The 22,839-nt window shown below is 40.2% G+C and overlaps 2 protein-coding genes across 2 annotated transcripts; one reads left to right on the top strand and one right to left on the bottom strand.

The window, feature by feature from the left end:
- Positions 1 to 1,074: 1,074 nt before the first annotated feature.
- Positions 1,075 to 7,304, bottom strand: pdha1a (pyruvate dehydrogenase E1 subunit alpha 1a). The gene is made up of 11 exons (XM_071898184.2): positions 7,182 to 7,304; positions 6,371 to 6,439; positions 6,103 to 6,276; positions 5,702 to 5,828; positions 5,497 to 5,588; positions 5,165 to 5,257; positions 4,672 to 4,827; positions 4,018 to 4,089; positions 3,850 to 3,917; positions 3,072 to 3,180; positions 1,075 to 2,432 (listed from the first exon to the last, which is right to left on the bottom strand). Exons 1-11 carry the CDS (start codon positions 7,227 to 7,229, stop codon positions 2,268 to 2,270), a joined length of 1,173 nt encoding a protein of 390 aa, XP_071754285.1. The 5' UTR covers positions 7,230 to 7,304; the 3' UTR covers positions 1,075 to 2,267.
- Positions 7,305 to 11,055: 3,751 nt separating this feature from the next.
- Positions 11,056 to 21,350, top strand: map7d2a (MAP7 domain containing 2a). Its single transcript, XM_071898131.2, has 16 exons — positions 11,056 to 11,149; positions 11,707 to 11,802; positions 11,936 to 12,013; positions 12,972 to 13,135; positions 13,628 to 13,724; positions 14,609 to 14,698; positions 17,101 to 17,204; positions 17,313 to 17,428; positions 17,628 to 18,034; positions 18,138 to 18,285; positions 18,398 to 18,578; positions 18,766 to 18,873; positions 18,995 to 19,045; positions 19,272 to 19,311; positions 20,016 to 20,709; positions 20,955 to 21,350. The coding sequence occupies exons 1-16, from the start codon at positions 11,056 to 11,058 to the stop codon at positions 21,211 to 21,213; spliced, it is 2,727 nt and encodes a 908-aa protein (XP_071754232.2). The 3' UTR covers positions 21,214 to 21,350.
- Positions 21,351 to 22,839: the final 1,489 nt, after the last annotated feature.

Raw genomic sequence — 22,839 nt, 5'->3', positions numbered from 1 at the left:
ACTTTCTTACTCCTGCTACCCTTTAAAGGATTGCAAGCATTGTTAGAATTTCTTAAACAATAGGTGCCAACAGTTGCAAGCTAATAATGGTAGCTTGCTGCTAGCAGCAAGTGTTGGTTTGAACTGTTTTTTGAACTGAGGTGTTGGTGTGAAACTTTTTCACCACAATGTGGTCAAGTACTTGCCCAAGAAAATTCAAAATGTCCAAGTATCCCTGTAAATTCCAATTTAAAATGTACCACTGCTGGCATGTTTATCACAAAACACATTCTCAGCAATAAATACACATGGCAGATAATAGGTAATGATGAACAAATAATTAATCCAGCATCTCTGTTTGATTTGAAAGAGAGTAAAGCTACCAGAAAGATTTGACTGATGAAGACATTGAGACTAAGAGTAAAAGTGTGTTAACATGCACAGCTGTTCCAGATAGTAGCTCATATCCCGGTTACAGTCATTCATACAGTTGTTTAATATATACATATTTGGGAAAATATATATATCTGTATACATCATAAATGGGATAAGGTGCATATGTGCCTTAGCATCCCAGCTGCTTAGTATGATCTAGCTTTCTAATCCAGGTTTGTTGAAATCAGGAAAAGAGCTCATCCGAGGTTATTGTAAATAGGATGTAATGTTTACATGAGACAACTCAAAGATAGTACACCTAGGTATCTCCAAAATTAACATATGAATAAACACACTCACTGAATATGTATTCAAACATCTGTCTTTGATGCATAGAATCACAAAGATTTTTTCTATGGGGATCCTAAGTGTCTGCCTGTTCACCTTGGAGTGTTACACAAACATGACATTTGACACATTCATCTTCTTAGCAACAACAGAACAAGATCTGCCAGGCACATGTTTGGTTTGGCAAGATAAATGAAAATGCTTTAAACCCGATGCATTTCCCTTGCTTACTCTTTACTCCTTTTATTACATATATTCAAAGAAAAACATATGGGGTAACAACAGTCCTTTCCAAGTCACACTTGTCTAAAGTTTGTCTTTTTACCCTGCTGCCTTTGTAACAAGGGACTATGTGAAAATGACAAGAATTAGTTAACTCACACAGAATAATTTATTATGTTCACTTGAGTTAGTACAAAGCCATTTCCACAGGCCAGGCGGTCTCTTTTTGGATGGATAGTGACACATGGCATATGGATAATGGCACCTCGAAAATGACCCAAGATAACCGCCAAACAAGCAAATTTAGGATCTGTCAACCAAATATATTCACTTGGGGCCAGATTTACAAAACGTTCTTAAGTTAAATAAAACCCAAAAAACTCCTTAGTGCTATTTTTGTGATCTTTGCCCTCAGCAATAAGTTAAATAGAGGTTAATATTCTTGAAATAGTATTTACTTGAGTTTCTCTTTAAAAAAAAAAAAAACCTTTAGGATAAATGGTATTTTGAGAAGCTAAGTTCATATTTCTAATGTTTTCCTTTCACTGTTAACTTCACGCTGGGGTAGTGTCAAATGATTGTCAAAGACAATGCCCTTAATTCAATATTTCTGAAAGTAAAATGGAAGTCCCAACATGAGGCGAGGTAGCCAATAGTTAAATATTCTCAAGTAAAAAAATAAGGGCTTCGGCAAAGAATTTGGCAACACTGTAACTAAGTAATCAACAATTGCACTTACGGTTGTTTTAAAAAGGAGAATACTGGTGTCATTTAGAGTTCTAGCTACTGTCTACGTCTAGTTTACATTTCCCTCAGTCATTTTGCAATGCTTCATGTTTACTGTGAGGGATTATCTAGCACCGGTAATTTCAAAGTAGAAGAAAGAGGCAGCAAATAGCATCTTCTCAAGGTAGGAAATGAGCCCTGATATCTCCAACTGCGCTGTGTGTAAACACCATCAGGAATAATGTAAAGGAGAGGGACGACCTAGACAATTGGCACAAACTTTAAAAACACTGGCATTATCCTTTTAGTGCATTTAAGCACTTAACTTTCTTCCTATCAGTGTTTGTTAATTTTACTCTGAGAAAATGATTGTGAATTTGGCCCCTGTTGTTAAAATGAACATAAAGTATCAACATTAAATTACTTGTTGACGTTTCAAAATGGCATAACTGATAATTTACATTATTATGCTCTGGGTCTGAGGCACTAGTTTAGGGTACAGTATATGGACCGGGAGTGAATCATGACTTTATGTTAAGAACGAGACTGTTTGGGAGGGCAGCAAGTAAATAAAGAATAGTGGGGAAGAGGCGAAGAAAAGAAGGGATGAATAAACTTTAGCTAATAGACTTCAGCTTGGTCCAGGGGTTGGTGCCGCGCACCTCCAGCGGTGGCTCGTTAGAGAAGATGTGGTTGCACAGTTCGTCCAGTGGGGGTTCAGGGTCTGTGGTGGCAAACTGAGCAGCATCTTCAATTTCTTTCCTCACCTCCACGTCAATCTCCTACATAGACAGAACACATAAGACAGAGAAAAGATAAGATAGAACTGGTTATACACATTTTTTTGTTTTATTAGGTATTATTACATAGGCCCCCTTTACAACTGGTATTAATACACATCTTGAATCTGTATTGTGTCTAGATATAATTTACCTGGATTACATTTGACATTACAATGTGTCTCCAGTATACACATTCAATTGGATCTCTTTCCCTCACCTAAACTGGGCACGCCACTTTCTCTCACAACATTCACGTCTTTTAAAACTGACAGTTAATTCCTTGTGTCGCTCGTTCCTGTTCCATCAATATCCTGAAAATCCAACATGTATGTTTCTATGATATTTTGACACGTATAGTACTATTCGAGAAGCCTGCCACTTGCTTGCGTTGTTGGATGCATTTTAATTTCTGGTGTAAAGGCAATGGCAATGACACTAATAGAGACTGAAATATTTGTGCACCAAGGTAAAAAAAATAAACAAATTATCATTTCATTTATCATTATCGAGGTAAATGTGACAATATATCGTGATATGGATTTCGAGTCACATCGCCCAGCCCTAACATCAAGGGTAATGTAACCCTGGACATCTCACTGTAGTAACATTTTCAGTTTCTAAGTTTGAAAATATAACTACCTTGAGCTCCTCCACACTGGCCATGTTGTTGCTGAGCATCCGGTCCTTGAGCAAGGAGATGGGATCACTCTTACTGCGGACCTCCTGGATCTCCTCACGTGTGCGGTAGCTGAGATGGAGAGATTGGGGCAGGGAAGTGGTAGGGATGCACTAATACCACAATACTACAGCTGATACCAATTCTGACCGCTAAACTTGAAGTACTGGACAATCCTGATTACCAGTACTAGAATACATTATCTTCACTAAACAACATTAAGACTAAGATCATTATTTTGAGGTTACTGGACAAAAATATAATGATATAATCCCCTTTACTAGAGATCTAACATCCTTCTGCATGCGAACTAGCAGAAAATGGAATTGCTTTGCTGTGATTTCTGATATGTTCACATTTCTCTGGGTGTCAGATTTCAGCATTGGGGAATCCAATACCAATTTAAGCCTGGTATCAGCCCAACAGGCAATAACAATACTGGTATCTGAGCTCAGTCCATCCCTATGCTGTGGTCAGGGCATTGCAGAGCCACTACAGCGGGCAGGAGAGTGCATGAAGACTACTGTGGCACACAGCAGGAGTAAGGCAGCAACAGAGTGCGGATAACATTTCTAGGTCAGCAAACTTCATTGAGATTATTATTCATTAAAAAATCTATACATATACTGTTTAAATAGTGCTTTAAAGATAATCATAAAAACAAGCAGTAATAGCGATCAATGCATGAATTACACAGAAATCACAAGTTACAAAGGTATAATCAAGAGAGGTGAGCATTACCTGACACCAGGATCGCTCATACTGTGTCCATGGTAACGGTAGGTCTGAAGTTCCATGAGGATAGGACCCTGATTACAGGTGGAATTAGAAAAACAAAGAAACTAATTCAGTTTGGGGAAAAAAAAACACCACACTGACTGCTTAATACAATGCAAGTTGTTAGCTCACCTTCCCAGATCGGCAGTGATCAGCTGCAAACCTGGTGGCCTCCCTGACACACAGGATATCCATCCCATCCACCTGGAAACAAGAACATATCCCCATTTTATTAGATAAATGTGTGCCTCTTTTCCAGCAAGTGATGTGGAAAAGTAGAAAGACAACAACCCCCACCAACAAAATCATTTAAAAACAGAGACAGACAATATTGAACGATGACATGCGTTTATAGACAAACAAAATCTCTCATTTGATAGAAAAACCATTCACTTAAACAATAATTATAAGGCTTTTAACTTGTTAACACAACTAAACCCAGCTACAGGAATGACAAACTTAGGAGGAGAACAGAGCTCCCACTCAGCCTTAATACAGCAATTAAAGTTCTGTGCAGAGTACACTTTTTAAGTTAGTTAGGAGTCAGCTGGGATAGCAAGATTGAATTTTCAGACCAGCAGGGAAAATGTGGGCGCAAGAAATGAATGACTAAAGCACTCCCCTTCTTTAACAAATACTGTTGAGGACCCATGAGCAAGGTATATAATCCCAAATTGTTCCATCTGAGATTCTGAATGGCTAGCAGTGGTGTTAAAGAGCCTGTGTGCTCAGTTAATCTACCCTGTGGTAAAAAAAAAGGTTAAAATAAATGAGACAGAGCATTACCCTGAGACCAGGGATGAAGTCTCCTCTCTTGTAGTAGTCTGTGCTGGCTGCAGCTCGCTCTACTGAAGTGCCCATGCCATATTTGTTGTTCTCACAGATGAAGATGGCGGGCAACTTCCAGAGAGATGCCATATTGTAGGTTTCAAAAATCTGACCCTGTGAAACACAAATATGGTCACATTTTTTGGCGAAGAGATCTGATTGTCACTCTATCGTATTTTTTTCCAATGACCTTTGCTTGCAACAAATTTAAAACATATACAGATATATACTGTATATACACATATATACTGTGTGTGTGTGTATATATATATATATATATATATATATATATATATATATATATATATATATATATATATATATATATATATATAGACACACACACACACATATATATATATTTTGAATTCTTAAATTGAATGTCAATGTCAGAATGCATCTCAATTCAATATACAAACTTTATGAAAACATGGTGATTTCTGTGTCGTACCTGGTTGGCTGCACCGTCACCATAGAGACAGACACACACCTCGTCTGTGCCCAGATACTTGGCGGCAAGAGCTATACCAGCACCCAGGGGGACCTGAGAGGATCCAGACATGACTGAGGTTACATTAGGAACACAACCTCTAGATAATAATCATTATATTAATCTTTATTTGTAAAGCACTGGGGGGGGGGGGTTCTTCCTATGTCATTTCCTCCTGGTTTCTTCCCATGTCATTTCTAGCAAAAATCTTGCACAAACCAGGCTGTTATGAACATATAGGCATGGCTAAGCGTGTTGATGAACAATGTCACCTTCCTTTAGCTCTGAATTACCTGAGCTCCAACAATACCATTTCCTCCATAGAAGTGTTTAGTGTACATATGCATAGAGCCTCCCTTCCCCTTTGCAATACCACCTCTTCGGCCTGAAAATAAGAGCGAGATAGCAGGGGTGAAGGACAAGACAGAAGAATAACTTAGATCTCAAAATCATTCTTTAATATGTCACTGAGATGCTGTTTCAGCAGAGCCAACTCACCTGTGAGCTCGGCCATAATTTCCTTCACAGTCCCTCCCCTGGTTAAGGTGTAGCCGTGGGCGCGGTACGCAGTGATCAGGTGGTCTTTCAGGTTAATTGCTGCTTCGATACCAACCGCACAAGCTTCCTATCAGGAGAAAATAAACAGCTGGTTTTATTTGTGCCATCTGACAGTCTGTGCCATTCAGTTTGTGTGGCAGCTTAATGAAACTGTAGTCTCTGAGCAATTGTCTTAAGATAACGTATAATTTCAGGTAGTATTTCGGTAGTATTTCATAGCAGTTTTTTACTTATATACCAGCAGTCTTTTTGCTACAGTGTCTCCATTTCAAATGGTGGAAGAATGAAACACTTTATACATTGTAATTGTACATATTAGGGAAAATTATTGGGCACTCAACCTGGCCATCATACAAGTGGCAAAATCCTCTGATGATCTTCTGCTTATAGAGCTGATCAGCCTTCAGCTCCATACGCCTCATGGTCTGCATGGTGCGGTAGTACTGCAGACCCTCCTCACGAGTCAAAACCACCTCCGTGGCTGGAGCCTCATCCAGTTTGTGGACATCACATTTCTACAGGAAGGGAAAAAATGGTAGTAACTTACAGTTTGAAATGTGTACATATAAGTTTAATAAAAACATATATAACTTGGTGCTTGAAGCTTACCTTTACTTCAAAAGTAGCCTGGGATGTGAAGTCAGCATATGTGCGTGCTGACATGACCGCTGCAGTCCCCTGCAACAGGAGAAAAGGGAAAAATGTTGAGTAAAAAATAAACTGTGCTGTAAACATAAGACAGGCTAGGAGAGGCAGAAAAGGGCACATATGATGAAAGGACATACCCAGGAGGAAAGATACTGAGAAAACAAAAATCTCATAAAATATAACTAATATGCTAATTCAACTGCAGTCCACACCGTCAACACATTACGCAGGTATCTACCAGTATATTCACCTGTCGCAACTGACAACTGTGTTGACAGTACGGTTGTAGGTGTGCAATAACGATAACGTTGAATGTTAGACCAAGGGCTCACAAACTTTTTCTTGTCAAGGACCCCCAAAAAGACAAAATTAGACCACCCCCAATTGATGAAATTTTGTCCATACAGGTAGATTTGTTGTTGTTGTTGTCTGAATTGCATTCTGTTTATACTGTAACGTATGTGGGGAGATAATAAAGGTGCGAGTTAAACATATGATTACAATATTCAACCTTGTACATTCTTCCATTGGGATAAATTCTAGTAAATCAAAAAACTTAATGGGTGGAGTCTTCACATGCCAAAACACTGACCCTAATTTTTGTGCTGACTTTAGCTGCGCTAGCCAAGCAAGCTATCATTCGGCCTTAGTCTGGCAAGGTCAGAACACCAGTGCTAATCTTATTTTGGGTAAACATCGGTGGTTTTAGATGGGAAACATGATGCAATGTTTAAGCTAAGATCATATTTAGCTTAAAAAATTAGGTACTTACATTTCGCTGAGCGCATGCTCTTAGCACATTAGAGATATTGGCCAGCATCTTTCCTAAGCTAACTCGCTAACTGTTCCCCACTTCACAGCTCCGTCCTTTTAGTCGCGGCTCTGTCCTTCCGGTCTGCTCACGTTTCTTCTTCGCTGTGTTCAATTGCGGCTCGGAAACGTTGATGTCGCCACCAGCTGTGTTGGAGTTTAGCACGTTATCTCGTCGGGCACAGGGTTCGGCTCGTTAGTCAAAAAGTAATTCATTATTATTCATTACTTGTTACTGATTTGAAAAAAAAAAAGGTATTATTTTACTCCCTGTGATGAGTCATTTGTCATACTCCTCGTTACTTTTTCGTTACACCCCACAAAATTCAATTTGGCAGTTGGCATCCTCTTACCTTCTAAAATGTGATTACTCGGTTAACGTTATCTCTCCAGTGAATGATTGGGGTAATCAAATAGCATTTTTGTCCAATGTTCTTGTCATAGTTTTGCTCGGTAGAATTAAACTAGGTCCTACTGAGAATATCCACTCAGAGAAAGTAGGCTATGCTAAACTTTAATGCTATTTCTCATCTAAGCTAGCCTTGTGTGAGTGGATGACGATATGCAAAAATCAAACAAAAAAAAAAAAAAAAACGGGAGGATTGTTCAACTTCAATCCGGTATTTATAGGTAGATAATAACAAAAATACCTTTTTAGATTGTAACTGTAATATCGAACATCTAATTGTAATTCGTTACTGGGTAAAGTATAAGCTATTGTCTGTAACGTAGGCTATTATTGATTGACGCTTTACCACCCAATGCAACACTACTGAGGCTAGATTTGGTTTGGATGTGGATGAGGACTCGCAGTAGCCCGGTCTGCATTATAACAGCAGAGACAGGGACTTTGACAATAGGCTAAATCACCTCGATCTACCGGTAACGTGTTAATATTTATCACTCGGGGCGGGCCTACAGGGCGATGCGTGGTGTGGTCGGTGAAACAGTTTCTGTGCGCATCATCTCCGCTCTCATCATCCTGGAGGAGCCCCGTCTCTCTCCTCCATCCGTCCCTCCATCCATCCATCCAGCCTGGCACTGAATACTCTTTTCACATCATCTAGCGTTCAAAATGACCTTCAAAGTATCTAGTTGAGTGGTCTATTTTTGGCCTTCAAGGGGGGCTGCGCATATTGCTGGGCTTGTGGAAAACGGATACCTGTGCGATAACGGGTATAGCTGGATTGACACTGAATCGCTGCAGAGTGTTTTGGGTGACAGCGCTCCCATACATTTGGGTGCAATCCGCCGGTGACAACGAACCATGGCGAAGACAGCCCATCCAACGCCTGGTGTAATAACAGGTAAGCTCGATGTAACCCGTTGCAAGGCTACAGATGATGCTGTTATAGCCTACTGTCGGGCTCTGTGTTGTATTTGGGCTGCGCTTCATGGCAGATTCACAAATGACGCAACTACCATTTATACGGCTTTGATGTAGCACTTGAGCCTGTGCTCAGAGGGCAATCCACTGGACAAATTGCTTTGTTTTGTTTTTATTCCCCAAAGCTCCCTATGCTGCTGTTGTTTCCACGGGATGCCAAGGCTCATATGATGCTCTAAAAGCCAGAAGAACTGATTAATTTTCTATTTAATTTAAAATAAACCTAAAATGGCTATATTGGTTATTCGTATGGATTAAAGTGATCAAAAGACAAACTAGAGAGCCTTGAGGCCTCTTTGGGTGTTTCTGCATACAGCCCAAGGTGTGATTAAATTTTCTCATAAAGGAACTCAGTGTTGTTACCAAGAGTCACTCCGAAGCAAAATGCTCATGTTGTCGTTTTTGCTGATGACGCGACTTAAAAAAAAACAGTTCAGATGGGTTGGGATACTGAGGCTAGATTGGACTGAGAGGGCTGTGGCACGGGGCCAGAGGATTACATAATTTGTATGTTCATCAAACCATTCTGTGATCACTTGTGCCCTGTGGAAAGGGGCATTGTGTGCGTAGAGACCACTCCCATCAGGGTGGAAATGCTTCATCACAGGATGAAGATGAACATTTTCTACTGAAGTCTGGCTTTGACTTGATGTTAGTGTTTACCCTCCCCATCCGTCCCTGAAAGAGGTCAAGTTGACTTACAGGGAAATATCACTGAATATCAATATTCAAATATGTTATTCCCATAGACAGCAGTGGTTAGGTTTGTATTAGTGAACCTTTACTTATTGCCAGAAATGAGAGAGGAGATTTTGGTATTGGGAAAAGATGCAATGTGACTGTGATGGGACATGGGGTTATTTTCAAGGGATACAGGTACATTGGTTATGTTACGACAAGTATTAAATAAAGCTCTGACAAATAAGTCCACAAAATCAGTGTTCAGTTCATTGTCAGTGGAGCATTCATCATCTCTGTGTCAGCATCTTGAACACTACTGTATTGGTTCTGCTGTGGCTGTGAGAACATTGTTTATGTTCACAGATATTGACCCAACAGTCCTAGGCCATAGAAATATTATAGGGTATGTGAATTCTTAATGCACCCCACACCATAACAGCGTTGCCACAATCTCATTATAGTTTGTTTTCCCTGTTTATTCGGGTGTTTATTTGAGTAAATAATAGATGTTCAAGTTTTTTTATTCATAGCCCTTTATCACAAGCATGTCTCAATGGACTTTACAGAGAATGATCTTACCTAGATCTAACTGATCAACAATCAACTACAGAACAGAATGATGTAAGACAAACACAAGGAACAGAACAAAGCACAAGACATACAATAGCAGATTTTACAAGATAATTGAAAAGTGGTTTTCTTGTTGATTTATGTTTAGTTAAGCCATTTTTCTGTTAAGAAGAAAATCTTAAGTCAGTATAAATCAGGAAAGCATTTGCAAAGCTTTTCTATCTGACATCATCCAATCCACAGTAAGAGGGATTCAATCTTGTCTGCCAGGTTTCTCAGAATGACTGCATTATAAAAAGTCCTGACTGCAAAGAGAGTAATTCACTTCATCAAGTGAAGCAAGGCAGTTGACTTTTTATCGCCGGTTTAGCCTACAGTGCACAAATCTATCCAGTGAATTTGTGAAATTTAACTACTGTGTTTCACATGGCAGGTGAGAGACTCTTTCTAAGTTAGATTACACCGAATGTATCGACATATAGCCTAAATGCAAAAATCTAGTTTTTATTGTCCTTTTTTTCTTATATCTCCTATTGTCCGGCTGGTGCTATATTTGGTGCCTGATTTTATGTTGAGGGTGAGGTGGGAGAGCAAGCATAATATGCCTTGTACAAAATAGGCCCTGTATTATTGAGAACTAATATTAATTGCTCACCTAAATTAATTAACAGCAATAGGTGTCAATGGCTAAAACAATTTTAACCATTATTTTTTACCATTATCAACATTCAATATACATCTTATTTAATTTATTTCAACTTGTACAAGATACGATTCATTAAAATTTGCTGAACATTGTCCAAGGTTTTTTGAATGTATTAAGGAATTAACACATGGATTAAGACATTTGTTTATTTCATTTTTGACCGGTTATGTCTGCATAATTGTGCAACTACCATAATCCTCATCTCGAAGCTTCAGTAAAGTATCCTGCCCATTTTACTTCTCTAAAAAAGCTATTCAATAAGAGGCAAGCCCTATGCATACTTTCTCTACATTAGGTAGCTATTTTTCTGTTTATTACAGTATATGAGTTGATATGTGATACTGTATGTGTGGGTTTCAAATGTGAGTTGTGCCCATTCACTGCATAGTTTTTTGGCTGTACCAGCAAAATGATCCAGTCATACATAATTTACAACTACTGTGATTGGTGATATTAATATGAGAATATTTGTTTTCTCTGTTAGGTGAAGCGATGGCACCACCGTCAATCAATCTACTTCCTGACAAGAAATCTCACAGCAATGGTCAAAGCTCTCCAGCCCGAGTTGCATCTGGTGGAAAAACTAGTGAGTAATCCTCTCCAGCTTGTGCCTCGCAACTCACTCATTCACACACTCCTTCACAGTGGCTTCATCTGGATGAAAAACACTCTTACTATACAATGATGAATTTGATTATTGCATATTGCATACATATTGTAGTATGCATAATATGGTATTGTATTGCATATCGACAGTTTTGGTGAAAGAAAATGTGAATCATGGCTGCACTGTTATCAGTGAATGTTAAGGGCTTGGTGCAGCTACAGGGACCATAACAAAAGCACAGCAACGATAACAGAAAGAGACATTCAGCATATATCCGGTGACTATCATACCAAGGGCAATTCCCTCAATTCCTCCGCATATTGCTGCAGTTCGTCCTTGGCATGGGCTGCTTGGCATTTTGCAACACAGTACTTTCAACCTTGATGTAGTGCAGCCTCACACAGAGCTGAAGACATTCAACTGTTTCCCCCTGCTGGCAACAAAGCAGTACTGCAGATTAATGCTATGACGCTGATGTCATTCCTCTTCAGCTCAAGCTGAGTGTGCTTTCTCTCCTTCACATTTGGTGATGTCAGCTCCATCCAACACAGAGAAGAAGCCACAGACAAATGGGCATCCATCCCCTTTACACTTGCCAACTAGCATCAATAACAACCACACAGGTAAACCATGTAAGTCTCGCTGTTAGCTTCTATCCACATACCACTACCTTTACTGAAGATTCATGTCTCTCTGCTGTTGTTTGGCTGCACTGCCTCCAGTGCCACTGCCTTTTTATCTCTCACATCTCTCTCTATCTTTCAGATGTGGAAGGCTACATGAAGACAGATGACAGGATGCGTTTAGCCAAAGAGAGACGTGAGGAGAGGGAGAGAAGCCTGGGTAGGCGAATGACTTGTTTTTTGTTTTTGAAAAATGTTGGCACATTTACAAGTCGTGAGAGGCTGACTTTGCGAACTCATAGAAGCTTTGTTTGAACTTTCACATTCATTTGAGTTCTTTATGCTTGCCAGAAGGGCAAGCACCTACAGATACTGCAGTATTTTCCTTAGGTCCTTGCTGAACTGTGCATGTCTGAAAAACCTGTGGTAGTAGGCTAACCTTTATAGGCCAGCTGATGGCCCGTAAGTTACTGCTCCTGCTGTGGCTATTTTTCAGTGCAGTTGCCTTGGAAGATTACTTTTTCCGTTACACATTTCTCTATAATTGAAATTGCTTATGGAAGCGTTCACTAGCTAGTAGGAAATTCCTTTCGAGTTCACTGGTTTCCTGATAAGGTAAGTTGTGTCACTTTAGAGAATGTCACGTTACCGGAGCTGTCCACAGTGGTAGGTCTCCCACTCACTGTTAATCTTGTAGCTCCAGGATTTGCTTCTGGATGACAAGGATTTGGATCTTTGTGATTTCTCGGGTATGGATTGAAATTCAAAATCAAATTCATTGTAACACAGATAAGTTGTTGTAATAGTGAGATAATTTGTGAGTGTTCTATTACAACAGATATATATTTTTTCCACTTTACCAACCCACCAAAAAAAAAAAATAAATAAATAAATATATATATATATATATATATATATATATATAGATATATACTGTATCCTCAAAAAAAGTTAGTGTAGACTTAAAGTTATTGAACAAATTGCTATTGAAAAATGGCCAAATATCTGAGTGTGTTGTTTCTACTCTGGGAGATACTTGTTTATGTTCATACTGTGCATCTAGCCTGAATTGTGCAAAATTAGCTGAATAACATACAGTCACTGGCAAAAACATTGAGACAGTTGTCCCACTTATTTTATCCATAAAACTTGTTGTTAATGTTAATTGTCTTTCTCAGCGGCAAGGGAGCAGCTGATCAGGGAGAAGGAGCGCAGAGCGAGGCTGCAGTACGAACGCACAGTGGAGGAACGCTGGAGGCGGCTCGAGGAGCAGAGACAGAAAGAGGAGCTTCGCAGAGCTGCTGTGGAGGAGAAGAGGAGGCAGCAGCTTGAGGAAGAGCGGGTCAGTCAAGTTTAAGTTTGATTTGAAGTTATAATCAAGTGTTAGTTCTTTCCATTTAAATACGTGCACACAGAGTAGGTCTATCTAATTTGCATGCATGTGTGTGCGAGTTTTCAGTGATGACAGTGTTGAGGAATGTGGAATTCATATATGTTCTTGAAGAGGTTGACATAAATGGAAAATATATTTTTTAACTGAACTTAATCCATTGTAAATCTAAATATAGCAGTATTTTTCTCCAGTGTTAACAAACATTACAAATGTAAATCAACCTTTCACAACCTGTACAGCCTCAGAATACATGAAAATCTCATGTTATGAAAGGTTCACACAATACACTTCTGAGCAAGAACAAAGAAACATTTTTAATTCAACTACTAACTTTGTAAACAAACCAAGTGGTGAGGTGAGGTGACATGGTGTTTCAATACAGGGGGCTTTAAAAGGGAATGCCAGTGAATCTAAACACTCTGTCTATGTTGTACTGTCCAGGAGCGGCTGGAGGCCCTGATGAAGCGCTCACTGGAGCGCAGCCTTCAGCTGGAGCAGAGGACCAAACGCTGGAGCAGGGTGTGTCCTACAGGACCAGGTAGGAATAGAGTTTGTAGATGCTAATAGAGTTTGTATTGGATAAAGGTAGGATGGAAGGCGGTATGAGGAGATATAGACAAGTGTGAATGATAACAAAGTGCATGGATGAAGACATGGTGTGTGTGACAGATGGGTGATGAGAAATTGAGCAGCAGCAGGATATATAATGAAATTTGTCTGTTCTCTTCAGAAGGATTGCATTTTGCTATGTTGCTGTGAGATACCATTACACAAACAGTGAGTGTGTGTGTGTGTGTGTGTGTGTGTGTGTGTATGGTGTAGGTATGCGTGCGTGTCTGTGTGTGTGTGTGTGTGTGTGTGTGCGTGCGTGCGTGTGTGTGTTAAAGAGAGCCTTTCTCTTGGCCTGATCATTGCCTGCAGCCTGGCTGCTGAGGAACGCATGGGCATAAATACGTGCGTCTTCCTGGTTTCCCACAGAGATGGGATGCGGTTACATACCCACACTGGAATGTAGTGATGTAGCAGTAAACTACTACAAGGTAGACCAGTTATGAACTCCAGTAGATGATCAATATAATGCAGAGAATCATCAATATACTACAAAAATTAAATAGATTCTTAAAATGATGTAGAATAATAAAAAGTGTGTTTTATTTTCTTTGAACGTTTATTTTTTCATATAACTGAGTTGATTCTACTTACTATACTGTATACTCTTAACTTACATCAGACTGATCTACTAGACTCAAACCAAGTGCGTACAGTGAGTATAAGTTAGTTTACATCACTACATCCCTGCTGGTATGTAAACTCCAATCCAGGTCTACACAGTTGGATGAGGAAGTCCTCAGGTAAACTGTTCATAACGCTCTGCTCTGCTCTGTCTGCTCTGCTCTGCTCTGCTCCGCCCGCTGCCTATAGGTGACAGTGAGAATGCCCCACTCCCTTTCTCTGCTGCCTCCGCCTTTTCCCATGGCATTGCCTCCCCCCTTCCTGCTGCCAGCGAATCTGGTAAAGTCAAGTCCCCTCCCCAATATCTCCCCTCCCAATATCTCCCCTCTTGTTCATCCCACAGTTACCATCACGGTGTTAATTTGCCTTTGGATGGGCTGACGTTTCAACTCAAACCAAAGGCAAATGTGTATTTCCCATAATGCATGCAGATTGAATGAAACAAAAAGTTAATTGTGTGTGGGAAGAGCAAGCTGCTCTGTGGTTGAATTTTTAATGGTTCTCTTGTGTGCAATGTGATATATCTTTGTGTATGTACAGCTGTATGCACTGTAGACGTCAGTGTGCACTGTGTGTGTTTGCACTCTACTGCAGTGGATTTTATGTGGTAGGAGTCTGTTAGTCATACTCAGCCAGGAAAGACTGAGAGAGCAATATACTGTGGAGACAGGCTTTAGGGATACAAAGAGGGGGGTGGGGGGAGTTCACGCCCCTCAATCAATTTGCAGATGTCACTCTAATACCTTCTGCAGCCTATAGTGTGTTGGTGACATGTACAACTAACATCTCTATTTAAAATAATCTTCATTCATCCAGAAATGCTGGTCTAATTATAATCTAACCTAATTTTAGGCAGAGCCATGCTACATCATTTTCATCATCCTAATGTCCTGGAGGGACATTCATTCTTCCCTTTCTTGTAGAGGCGAACTCTGCAGTATGACACTGCAAGCGGACCACCATGCAAGAAAAAGAGGACAATAAGGAAATACACAGGCCCCAGCTAATTCATAGCCCGAGTCTTGTTGGTGGGAAGACATTTCGTTGCTTTGCACTCTTTGTTTCACAGCTGTTCGAGGTCCCCACCACCCAACTCCTCCATTAACTCCCCACCACCACCCCACCTTCAGCCCAGCACTGCCATCTTAATGTGATGTGCCGTATTTCTTTTTGGTAGAGAATTTTCACTTTCATTATGCGCATGTCCATATACATTTCACAGAAGTCAACCTCCAGGATTAGCTGCCCTGGGGATCTGCAGGGCTATTATTCTCATCTCTTAGTGTCAATGACTGCAAACTGACATTTGGTCAAAATCACTTGAAAAGAATGATCCAGAATGCATTGAGATACTTTTTTGTGCTTTGTAGACGTGTTAGAAGTATAATTTTTAGACTTGGTTTTCAAAATAGAAGTAACTAAGTGGTGCTGACTATGGGTCCCCAGAACAGTTTCATTCAGATTCATCATACATGACCTACTATAGAAATATGTGCACTAAAATACACAGAGACACAGTCGTCCCACTGAGGTAACTCTTCAGAGATGCTGACACAGTAGTGATTGAGCGACAAGAGACGGCATGGCAGTATTTCTCAAGGATATAAATAATGTTCTGTTTTTGGAGTTGTAGTATGTGTTCTGTGTTTAGGGCCTTGGCTTTTGTGATTGTGAGTCTGTGTGAGGTCTGTGTATATTTTCAGTCGCCGTGAAGTGTTCGTGTTGTGGGTGTGCCAGGAGAAAAATGGCTACATGTTGTGAACAGGATCCTGGAATAGTGTTCGTACCCAGTGTGCTGGCATGTGTGTCCTTGCACCACACCGCAGGGAAGCGTACAGACTCTGCTCTGCCATAAATGCTTGGCAGTCAATAAGTCACGGCAAACATGGGACTGGGCGAAGGTGTTTATGATTAATTGTTAACAACACTACATGATTGGACTTTGACTTAGCACCTCTGGCATCCACACACCCTCTCATATCTGATTGTAAGCCAAAGCAATCATGCTGGTAGTTTAAAGACAGTGGATGCCAAGGCTTTGGGGCTTTGCTCAATTTCCCAGTATGCCCAGCCATGCCTAGTATTGGGAAATCAATGCCCCCTTTTTTTTAATTTTCCAATTTGAGAAAGTCCACAGGGACAAAGGAGCCGATTGGGAGTTGATCTTAATAAAAGTAATCATGCAGTGTTTTACTGTTGCAAAGTGAAATACACAAAGTAGCCTATGATGACAAACAAGAAACAAAACAACAAAATAGCTTATGCTTGCTTTAGTATTCCTTTGGTAAATTGGTAAATTGAAACAGAGTTAGATTTTAAGTTCTAATTAATGTTTTAAAGTTTTTTTAAAAAGCTTTTTTTTCCATTTAAAAGTCAATTCAACAATCTATATGACATATATCCAAATATACCTAACATTAATATGGCCAACTGAAATTCAAGATTGTGGCTTTAAATGCAACAGACCTTTATATGAAGCTGTACTGTATTATCTTAGTCTTAAACATAACTTAAAAAAGTCTTTGTGTACTAGCCAACTGACTTTGACTGCAGAAATGAGTCTGTAGGCTACAGTTGAGTGCAGCACAGGCATGTCCCCTAGCTTCTGTGTTAGTATCCCTCTTTCGCTTGTTATTCTTCATTATCTGGTCTTGATATGCATGATGTTTGTCGTCACGCAGCCCCCTGCAGCCCTCACAGGTCGCCGTTCCGGGGCTCGCTGAACCCAGCTGACCACAACAGAGCAGGACTTCAGGGCTCTCAGTCCACTCCCAACACCCCTAAGGTCAGACCTCTCTGTCCTAAATACTTAAGATGAACTCTTAAATCACTCTTAAATCTTTCATTCTTAATTTTGTTCTTAAAACTGACATTTTCTCTCATGTGCTTTCAGAAAGAGCGGCTGCGCAGAGAGAGAAGGACTGCATCTCCAGGTTTTGGATTGCCTGTGAGAAGAGCAGAATCCCCTGCTAGTGTCACCAAGCACTTGGCTTCTCCTACCACCTCCAAGTGAGCTCATTTAAAAGTCAACTAGGGCCCATTCTTTGGTGGGAGCTCACCAGGGCTCCTTTTTGTTTCTTCGTGCTAAAATGTGTTATTTATTGCTAGTGGGGTGTTTCCAAAGCAGTATTTTTAAATTCCATTCCTTTCGTGCAGCAGCCTTAACTCTGCCAATGATAAGAAGCTAATAATTTCTATCTGGCTGCAGGCTGACATCCAAGATGCGTGCCCACTCTCCTAGCAATGTACACCAGTACCATTCCTCTCCTACAAGACATCGTCCAAACCTGTCAGCTGATGACAACAAGAAAGTAGAAGACAAGAGGGTGGAAAAACCCAGTGAAGAATCCAAAACTGAGACCGCTGTGAAAAAGATTTCCGACATCAACAGCCGTGATCCATCTTCACAAGCTGAGAAATCTGCTGACAAAAATTTGCTCAACACTGAAATCAAAAACAAGTCATCTAAGACTGAAACGTCTGATAAGCACCTCAGGGGTGACACATCTGAAAAAAATGACTCATCTGACAAAAAGGACCCTATGTCTCCCAAAGTGGACACCTTAGAAAAGAAGAAGTTGAAAAGCAATGACCAAGATGCAGACAAGAGAAAAGGTGGACTTTATAGAAATGACAGTGCAGTTTTTGTTTCTATACTTATCCAGTTTTAATACATTTTGATCAATTCTTACACATTCTTCCTCTCTATCTGTGATAGAAGCGGCACCATGCACACCCACAGGGAAGCTAGCTGCTGGCACAACAAATGCAGAGGAGGCTACCAAGTTGCTAGCGGAGCGTAGGCGTCAGGCCCGAGCGCAGAAAGAACTGGAAGAGAAAAAACGTGAACAGGAGGAAGAAGAAAGGTGAGGAGACTATGAATTAAATGAATGAATGGCAGCTTTATACAGAATGTGTGATATGTGTCTGCGAGCGTGTACGGCTGAGAATTAACAAGTGTGTGCATCTGCCAATCAGACTGAAGGCAGAGCAGCTCAAAAAGCAACTTGCACAGGAGCAGCCACGGCAGGAGGTGAAGGCTCAGCATGTGAAGGAGGGGAAGAAAAAAGAGGAAGATCCTCACAGGCTGAAAAAAGAAGATGAGAAACGACAGCAGGAGGATCAAGAAAAGGAACTACAGATCCAGATGGACAAAGAGGTCAGGGGTCGTTTTCAGGCAGTAACTAATGCCTTGATGTGCAGTGGATTTTTTGAGTATATGGTGATGGCTAGTTACACATAAAATCAGTTAAGGTGTATAGGATGTTTATCTTTAGCATGGTGTGTAAAATGTTCTGTCTCACATACAGTTTCCAATTGCAAATACATTCCCTTGATCCAAACAGAGAGAAAAAGCCAAGGTACAGCAGGCTCAAGAGGACGCAGAGCGCCAGCGTCAAGACAGAGAGCTGCAGAAGCTGCAAGAAGAGGAGGAGAGGCAACTGAGGAAGAAGGTTTTTAACTTAACAGCATCTTAAGTAGAAAGAACGTTTAGAATGTAGTGCCATTCATTGTTACATGTTGATACCTTTCAATAAGTTCACACAGTAACCAAATGTTGATATATTTTTACAGAGAATTGAAGAGATCATGAAGAGAACTAGGAAGGGTGATGCTGACTTGAAGGTACTGTAAGAGAAACCTGCTGTTCTGCTCTGCTTCTAGCAGGTTATCTTTAAGTGCCTGCTATTTTTAAGCGATTTTGTAATCTTGATTTTAACCATAATTTATTAAATTCTGTCTTTTTTTGTAATTGTTGTCATAATTAAATTTTATTGATGGTGATACTTTGGTTTTGTGTCCTGATTACCACAACTGTTGACTCGATCATCTCTGTTCTGCGTTGAATCAGAAGGAGGAACAGGTGGAGACGAAGTCTGTCTCACCACCAGGTACAGTATGTTATTCAGTCACCCTCCAAATACCGTAGCTTTGCTTGCTGTCCCTACTTGCTCCACCCCTCTCCCTATGCCTCGTAACTATAATAATGCAAAGAAGATGTGTGCGGTTCATGATGGGATGAATTTGTTTACTTATTTGAGCATGTTGAGCAGCAATCCCACCCATTAATAGCTGTTTGTTAATGGGAGAACTTGATTGCTGACAGTATTTTTCAGTGGCACTATGGCTGTGTTGTGGTTTTTCCAATATTTGTTTTGATTTGGAGGATCATATATCGTGTTCAGAACAATTACTTCTGAGGTCTTTGGCTATTTTCACAATGAATCTAACTTTACTCATGGTCAATGTCATGACCACAGTTAAATCACATGATCAACTCAATCCCATCAAGCAAAAAAGTGCTATATTGTGTTACCTTTGCATCATGCATTTAAAACAGCCAAGGGCACAAATCTCAGGAACTACACAAACATTTTGTGGAATATGGAGCAATAGCCAAGGACTTTACTATTATTGCTGATAGGGCACCTCTACTGTGGCAAAATATAATGTTAAAAGGCTCATTTACAAAAAAAGCAGAACCATGGGAGTTGTGTGTAAAATTAGCAGTTTTTGAAAATGCCCTTGGATGGGATATCTGGTGCTTGCTCTTAGGGGACCATTCTGTACAATGTGATGTTTTTGTTCTCCACAGGGGAACAAAGGATGAATGTTCAAACTAGTGATCAGGTGAATGAGCAAGCAATCCAAAAAGTTGAATTTCAGGTTAATGAGCAGGTCTCAGTCCAGGGTAATAAAAAAGAAAACGCCCTGGTGAAGAAAGAAGCAATGGCACAGATGGACAACCAGAAGAGTACGAAAGTTAAAAAACAAACTGATCAAGTGACACCAACACATACTGTTCTGGAAAAGGGACTGGACACCAAACAGGCCAGTGAAGAGCAAGGCAGCCGAGTTAAAGAGGGTAAAGCTCATGTTCTCAAGCAACAGGAAAAACAGGTGGAAACCCATGTGAGCAAGCAGGATAGAGCACAGGCAAATGTGAAAGCCACTGACCAAATAAACAAACAGCTGACAAAGACAGCAGATGCCAAAGCCAACCAAAAGGAGAGTGCCATGATGAACGGAGAAATGAAGGGTCAAGGAAGCGCCCGAATGAGTAGTCAACTTACCGCTGAGGTGAGAAAACAACAAAGCCTCAACGTAGAAGTGACACTCGGTGCGTCAACAACCGAAGGGAAGGCTGCAGGAGGGTGTGAGCTGGAGGTTAACAGACCCTCTGTGACACCCATGTCAGTGGGACACCCATCACTCCCAATCATCAAGCTGGAGCCGCTAGATGTGAAGGGCACCGGGTCCTGTGATGAGGTGCAGTCCATGGAGGTCAGGTAAGTCATCAGGTTAAACTGTATTATGCAAGACTGGACTAGGAAACATCATTCTGACAAGCATACTTTCATAAATACATCAGTAATAGAATTTAATTTGACTAAAAATATCACAAAATAAGCTTGATAGGTCTGTAAACAAGTTAAAATCACTGGATAGCTTGTCATTTTCAGTGATTCTTTTGGTCATCAAATAAAACTAATCCTGGACAATATAAGTAATTGCTTATTTTATTATTTTTCAGCCCGGTTTCTAAAGAAGAACTGATTTCCATCCCAGAGTTTTCGCCAGTCAATGAAGTGCAGCACGGCAGTATGAGTAACACCCGTGCTCTGGAGGACCTGCTGGACCTCACCGGCAATATCTCCTACCCCAAATTGTCCACTGAAGGCAACATAGGCGACTGCAACAAGAACCTGATTGAGGGTGTTGTTAGTCCCATGTCAGATTCAAAGCTCATTGAGATGTCTCCTCCATCCGCAAATAAACTTAGCATCCAGTAGTCCACTAATCTCTCTTTCTCTCACCCTCTCTCCCTCTCTTTCTCTTTGTCACTCTCTGACACACACACACACACACACACACTGAAGTACTCTGTCTCGAGATAAATCAGTGGTTCTCAGCCTTGGGATTGACACAAGAAAGCAATTTTTTAAGTTTGCATATTTGTGTATACACACACACACATTACATGGTGTCACAGTTCACCATTTTGAATGTGTGCTGCTGTGTTATTGCATTACATTTATGGGATTTGAGCCATAGAGGCTGAGAACAGCTGGTCTAGACAGCCTTGTCATCTCTTGACAGAGCCTGAGGTGGAAATGTCTTGGTGGTGTCTTCTGCAGACTGAGGTGAGATGGGAGAGAAACTGACTACAGATTTGAATCATTCAAAACACTGCAAGACATGAATTGCAGTATAATTGAAACGTTCTTTAATCTGTCCACATAGCAATGAAGCATGGAACATGTGTATCAAAGATATTGTTCAATTTACAATTCTTGTTATGATACCTTAGTGTGATATGTGCAATATCAAGTAGAATGAGAACTGTGTGTGTGTGTGTGTGTGTGTGTAAGATGAGCGCACACAAGAAGGGGAGAGAAGGTGTGTCTGTAATAGAGAGAGAGTAATAAAGAGATAACAAAATAACACAAATTTCAGGGTTTTGAATCTTACAGACCTTTAGAAAACACACTACTGCTAAGCTACAGTAGCTTGGTAAAGATTTCTAATTTCTCCTGCACAGCTCCCTTAGGTCCCTATGTCCGATCCCTGATTGGAGTAAAACCTGCTCTGACCACTGAAGACTGTATTGTGTACTTCTGCCTTCCCATGTGCCCAGTTAAGCCTTTAAATGAATTTCAGGGTGTTGTGGGGCAAGGCATGACTATTTCATCTTCCTGATAGCCTACTTTTCAATACTTTAAAATGCTATTTCTAGATAATGTTATCCCATACTGTTTAGCACATCATGTGCATGCATGCATTGGCAATTGATTTGGCTAGAAGTCTATCAGTTTGTCTGGCAAAATGAAATCCAATGGGACTCTTTGTCCTGGAAAATTCATAGTGTAATTTCTCCAATAGACTGGTCCTATTTTATACAAATACAGCAAGGGGGAATTAGAGAGTGTCCATGTTTGATGGAGGATCATTTACTCTTCTTCCCCACTGAGGTCTGGGAATGGATTGTTCATATTTTTAATTTCTTGCTGTTGAGATTATTCCCTTTATTTTTTACCTTTAACTGGGACTTTGTTATGTTTGCTTTGTTAGGTGAGTGATAAGGATGGGTCCAAAGCTGTCATTTTGGATGTTAACACTCATAAAAAGCATGTCATCAACACAGGTGTTAATGTACATGTTGAATCTCCCATTTTGACCCTATTACTTGCATCATAACAGCTCTAATCCAATAACAAGAGGCCTATTTTCAAATGATCCCTATGGGCTATAATAGATTATATTCACATACAAATGACAAACAAAATTATTTACATTAGATTACATTCTTGTGTGCTTTGCACATATACTTAATCCTACAGGCCCTTTGCACTGCTGTTCAAACAATTCAAATATGTATATGTTGTACTGAGTAAATGCTATTTCAATGTGTGACAGCT

The sequence above is a fragment of the Centroberyx gerrardi genome, chromosome 11 (genome assembly GCF_048128805.1).
Source record: "Centroberyx gerrardi isolate f3 chromosome 11, fCenGer3.hap1.cur.20231027, whole genome shotgun sequence".
Lineage (NCBI taxonomy): Eukaryota > Metazoa > Chordata > Actinopteri > Beryciformes > Berycidae > Centroberyx > Centroberyx gerrardi.
This window is presented reverse-complemented; position numbering and strand designations above follow the sequence as displayed.

What these genes read in the sequence shown, in the direction of transcription:
- pdha1a (XM_071898184.2), bottom strand. Translation starts at nt 7,229, where the DNA reads ATGCTGGCCAATATCTCTAATGTGCTAAGAGCATGCGCTCAGCGAAAT. An exon ending in AGGCTACTTTTGAAGTAAAG is followed by an intron (nt 6,277 to 6,370) that starts GTAAGCTTCAAG and finishes CCCTTCCTGTAG; the next exon opens with AAATGTGATGTCCACAAACT. An exon ending in AATTATGGCCGAGCTCACAG is followed by an intron (nt 5,589 to 5,701) that starts GTGAGTTGGCTC and finishes TCTTATTTTCAG; the next exon opens with GCCGAAGAGGTGGTATTGCA.
- map7d2a (XM_071898131.2), top strand. Translation starts at nt 11,056, where the DNA reads ATGGCACCACCGTCAATCAATCTACTTCCTGACAAGAAATCTCACAGC. An exon ending in GGTGTGTCCTACAGGACCAG is followed by an intron (nt 13,725 to 14,608) that starts GTAGGAATAGAG and finishes CGCTGCCTATAG; the next exon opens with GTGACAGTGAGAATGCCCCA. An exon ending in AGAGGCAACTGAGGAAGAAG is followed by an intron (nt 18,874 to 18,994) that starts GTTTTTAACTTA and finishes ATATTTTTACAG; the next exon opens with AGAATTGAAGAGATCATGAA.